Here is a 5032-nt window from a genome sequence, read left to right as displayed (position 1 = left end):
GGTTTAGTCCTGGTTTAGTCTGGTTTAGTTCTGGTTTAGTCCTGGTTTAGTTCTGGTTTAGTCCTGGTTTAGTCCTGGTTTAGACCTGGTTTAGTCCTGGTTTAGTTCTGGTTTAGTTCTGGTTTAGCCCTGGTTTAGTCCTGGTTTAGTCCTGGTTTAGTCCTGGTTTAGTTCTGGTTTAGACCTGGTTTAGTCCTGGTTTAGTCCTGGTTTAGTCCTGGTTTTAGTCTGGTTTAGTTCTGGTTTAGTTCTTCTGGTTTAGTCCTGGTTTAGCCTGGTTTAGTCCTGGTTTAGTCCTGGTTTAGTCCTGGTTTAGTCCTGGTTTAGTCTGGTTTAGTCCTGGTCTTTTAGTTCTGGTTTAGTCCTGGTTTAGACCTGGTTTAGTCCTGGTTTAGTCCTGGTTTAGTCCTGGTTTAGTCCTGGTTTAGTTCTGGTTTAGTCCTGGTTTAGGTCAGTCCTGGTTTAGTCCTGGTTTAGACCTGGTTTAGTCCTGGTTTAGTTCTGGTTCAGTCCTGGTTCAGTCCTGGTTTAGACCTGGTTTAGTCCTGGTTTAGTTCTGGTTTAGTCCTGGTTTAGTCCTGGTTTAGTTCTGGTTTAGTCCTGGTTTAATCCTGGTTTAGTCCTGGTTTAGTCCTGGTTTTAGTCCTGGTTTGGTTTAGTTCTGGTTTAGTCCTGGTTTAGTCCTGGTTTAGTCTGGTTTAGTTCTGGTTTAGTCCTGGTTTAGTCCTGGTTTAGTTCTGGTTTAGTCCTGGTTTAGTCCTGGTTTAGTCCTGGTTTAGTTCTGGTTTAGTCCTGGTTTAGTCCTGGTTTAGTCCTGGTTTAGTTCTGGTTTAGTCCTGGTTTAGTCCTGGTTTAGTTCTGGTTTAGTTTTAGTCCTGGTTTAGTCCTGGTTTAGTCCTGGTTTAGTTCTGGTTTAGACCTGGTTTAGACCTGGTTTAGTTCTGGTTTAGTCCTGGTTTAGTCCTGGTTCAGTTCTGGTTTAGTCCTGGTTTAGTCCTGGTTTAGTTCTGGTTTAGACCTGGTTTAGACCTGGTTTAGTTCTGGTTTAGTTCTGGTTTAGTCCTGGTTTAGTTCTGGTTTAGTCCTGGTTTAGTCCTGGTTTAGTCCTGGGTTTAGTTCTGGTTTAGTCCTGGTTTAGTCCTGGTTTAGTCCTGGTTTAGTCCTGGTTTAGACCTGGTTTAGTCCTGGTTTAGTCCTGGTTTAGTTCTGGTTTAGTCCTGGTTTAGTTCTGGTTTAGTCCTGGTTTAGTTCTGGTTTAGTCCTGGTTTAGTTCTGGTTTAGTTCTGGTTTAGTCCTGGTTTTAGTCCTGGTTTAGTCCTGGTTTAGACCTGGTTTAGTCCTGGTTTAGTCCTGGTTTAGACCTGGTTTAGTCCTGGTTTAGTCCTGGTTTAGTTCTGGTTCAGTCCTGGTTTAGTTCTGGTTTAGTCCTGGTTTAGTTCTGGTTTAGTCCTGGTTTAGTCCTGGTTTAGTCCTGGTTTAGACCTGGTTTAGTCCTGGTTTAGACCTGGTTTAGTCCTGGTTTAGACCTGGTTTAGTCCTGGTTTAGTTCTGGTTTAGTCCTGGTTTAGTCCTGGTTTAGTCCTGGTTTAGTTCTGGTTTAGTCCTGGTTTAGTCCTGGTTTAGTTCTGGTTTAGTCCTGGTTTAGTCCTGGTTTAGTCCTGGTTTAGTTCTGGTTTAGTCCTGGTTTAGTCCTGGTTTAGTCCTGGTTTAGTCCTGGTTTAGTCCTGGTTGTGTAATTCATTTATTTCAACAAAGTAACTGTAATCCAATTCCCACTCACTGAAACAGTAACTGTAACTGAATACTCATCATTTGTACTCTGATTACATCACTCCAGTACTTGTAATCTGTTACTCCAACACTGTAAACTGACATAAACAAAAGTACTAAACAAACTAAACCAATGTGTCTGCAGTGGTGTTTTTCTGGACACCTGCAGCTGCTCACACTGGACTCAAACCAAATGAAGTGAAATGAAGCAAAGTCCACAGACAAACAAAAGACAAAGGAAAAAGAGCAGGACACTGAGAGGAGACGTCAGTGTAAGATTCACAAACAAGTCGCTCAGTCATTTCTGCAAAGGGAAATAATCAAATAGATGTTTTAGTTTGTAGATGAAGGTTTGGACATGGACAGAATTAAACTGAACTTTACACCAAACTGGAAACAGGACGTGTGTTTGTGGAACGTGGAAAAAGAAATTTAATGAAGAAAAGCAGCAGTGATTTTATTCACTTTTACAACTGTATCTAAGCAACGGTGCATTGTGTTTGTCTGACTTGGTTTTTTTTCCATGGAGATTTTGTTGCTTTGCCTGAAATGTTCCACAGTGGCATTAAACTGATCTGTCTCCTGTTTATTCCAGTACAGACGCTGTTGTTTTTTATTGCTTGAAAAACATAAGCAGGGTTGTTTAATGCAAGACTGTGGAGCATTGTGGACAAAGCAACAGCATCTCCATGGAGACGAGGAGGGAAGAGAAAAGTTACACAGTGCAGCTTTAAGTCTTTGTTGTTTTTTAAGGCTGTAAATGGTGTAGTTCTTCTATAAAGTGTGACTGAAACACCTGAGGACACAGGCAAAGTTTATGAAATATTTCAACAGTTACACATTTTTATACAGTTTTATCTCCAGACGTTGCAGATTTGCAACAGCTAAATTCCAATGACCTACTTACTTCACATCCATATTTTATGAGCTTTTTTTACTCAGGAGCCTTTTCTCCCATCCAGGCTGATAAACGTGGGTGATGCAGACTGAGCAAGAACGACTCCACACAAACGACCAGAAGTGTAAAATACTTTTTTTTGTTTACAAAGGATAAAAAAGTCAGGATTGTTTATTATTACCCCATATTATAATCTTCCCCAAATATCAGATTTTTCCTGATGCTAAAAATGTATTTGAGCCTGAGAGGGTTAAAAAAAAAATAAAAACATGAGTTTATTTTGGGATGGTCCATATTTATTTCTAAGAACGTTTCACAAGTTTTAGCAGATAAAAACTTGAGTGTCACTAGCGCCGAATAACCACAAACCTGAGCCTCTTTCAGGATTCTAATGAATAAAATGATTTATAATTCAACTTTATTGTCACTGTTCTGTCAGTCTGTATCTGAAGTCCACAGGATCTGGGCTCAGTCGTTCTTCACAACCACCAACACCTTCACTGTGCACCTCAAACCACCATGAGACAATGAACCTCAACATGGATCTATTATAGTTCTGTGGAACAGATGAGACGTCACCAAACAAGGTGTGTGTCAGGTGCTGGGACCAGAACACCTGATGATTGTTTGAAACTCATTTTGTATTTTAACTTTATCTCTAAGTATGTTCTAATATGTTTATTTTCAGGGTGTAAAGTCACTAACAGTAAATATTTAAACTGACCTGAACTGAGGCCGATGTAGATGTTTGATGTGTCCAGCAGAGGGCGTCACCTCCAACAATCTAAGTGAAGTAGAAGAATAATAACGGTGCTCTACTCTGTCAGGTACAAGGAAATAAAAGTTTGTCTGTTTAATTGGCCAAATTATAGCAGGACAACGATCTCAAACAACAGGACACGCGTCCATGAAGTTTAGTATTTTTATAAAATGTTTCCATCTGCTCCTCTGTTGTCTCTTTGGACCTTTTTATTTTGATCATTTTTATCACATTGTGCGTTTGGAGGTGAGTTAAATCTTTTCTCAGGTGAACACTTGACTTTAGACTTTAGACTTTAGACTAGATTGTACTAGACTCTGCAGACGCTCGTCTCCAGCTTTAAATGAATGTTGAGAAAAGTCCTGTTTGTGTTTTTAAGTTTTGTGTTTATAATAATAATATTTAATATTGTGGTTGTCATATTGTGTGAGTGTGTTCCACACACTGACACTCACTCACACTTCTTCTTCTTGTTACAGATGAAAAGACGAGACGACAAGAGGCAAATAAGTCATTTAAGGTATTTGAGTTGAACAGAATCTTTCTATTTTAAGATAAACCTTTTATAGAAATGGGACATGAAGAATACATTCAGTATTCACCTTTTATCCCTGTGACTGAAGACTTTTAAAAACACTAAACCAATGATCTCAAAGTTAAATCACATAATCACAAAAAATACATTTTCATTACAGAGAAATATCTGAATCACATCACGAGACCGAACCTCAGTCACTGAACCAACCAGAGCCGAGGAAAGAGAATGAAGATAAAGGATCTGGAGAGGAAGAGGATGAGGATGAAGGATCTGGAGAGGAAGAGGATGAGGATGAAGGATCTGGAGAGGAAGAGGATGAGGATGAAGGATCTGGAGAGGAAGAGGATGAGGATGAAGGATCTGGAGGGGAAGAGGAAGAGGATGAAGGATCTGGAGAGGAAGAGGATGAGGATGAAGGAGAGTATGTTGCTCCTCCTGTGCTCGAGGGGGAGGTGAAGATAAACCCTGGAAAAGGAACACAAGGGACAGATGATTTGTCTTTTGCATCTCAGGACTGCAGGGTTTATTCTGCAGCACTGTCCCTTGGATTCCTAACTCCTTCTACCGGTGCGCCCCCTAGTGGCACTCCACAGGCGAGATCATATTAAAATATATATATATAGAGGGTGTCTGTTTTTCCAATTACTGACATTAACATAGAAAATGCATTACTTCATTTGAGCTGTTTTAGCCTTTTAACACATTACTATGAGTCTTATAAGTACAACAAGGCTGTAGTTGTGTTTCAGATGTCATCACAGTATTTTATAGGTGAATAATATTTGGAGCATGTTTCTGTTACATTTCTTTAAGTTTTCATTGATCATGTGCGTTTTTCTACATTTGGACCAAACTGACTAAATGAAGAGCACAGGTCACATTGGGCGAGCACCAGTGGAGCTGAAGATGTGAGTAGATCAGAGCGATAACGTCTTGAATAACGGAGAATAAAGACAAACAAACATGAGTCACTCTGAATACAACCTCAGAGAAAAGTCCATTTTGTAGATTATGTCTGATTTAAAGAAGTAAACAAAGAGCTGTGGAATAACTGGATAAACCACTG

General features: G+C 39.7%; 1 protein-coding gene across 1 annotated transcript; it reads left to right on the top strand.

Annotated features, from left to right (window-relative positions):
- Positions 1–1114: 1114 nt before the first annotated feature.
- LOC129408121 (uncharacterized) lies at positions 1115–4655 on the top strand. Its single transcript, XM_055150996.1, has 4 exons — positions 1115–3255; positions 3357–3495; positions 3908–3948; positions 4124–4655. Exons 3-4 carry the CDS (start codon positions 3908–3910, stop codon positions 4572–4574), a joined length of 492 nt encoding a protein of 163 aa, XP_055006971.1. The 5' UTR covers positions 1115–3255; positions 3357–3495; the 3' UTR covers positions 4575–4655.
- Positions 4656–5032: the final 377 nt, after the last annotated feature.

Source organism: Boleophthalmus pectinirostris, unplaced genomic scaffold (assembly GCF_026225935.1).
Source record: "Boleophthalmus pectinirostris isolate CB_2022bp ecotype Guang Dong unplaced genomic scaffold, ASM2622593v1 HiC_scaffold_15, whole genome shotgun sequence".
Taxonomy (NCBI): domain Eukaryota; kingdom Metazoa; phylum Chordata; class Actinopteri; order Gobiiformes; family Gobiidae; genus Boleophthalmus; species Boleophthalmus pectinirostris.
This window is presented reverse-complemented; position numbering and strand designations above follow the sequence as displayed.

What these genes read in the sequence shown, in the direction of transcription:
- LOC129408121 (XM_055150996.1), top strand. Translation starts at nt 3,908, where the DNA reads ATGAAAAGACGAGACGACAAGAGGCAAATAAGTCATTTAAG. An exon ending in AGGCAAATAAGTCATTTAAG is followed by an intron (nt 3,949 to 4,123) that starts GTATTTGAGTTG and finishes TTTTCATTACAG; the next exon opens with AGAAATATCTGAATCACATC.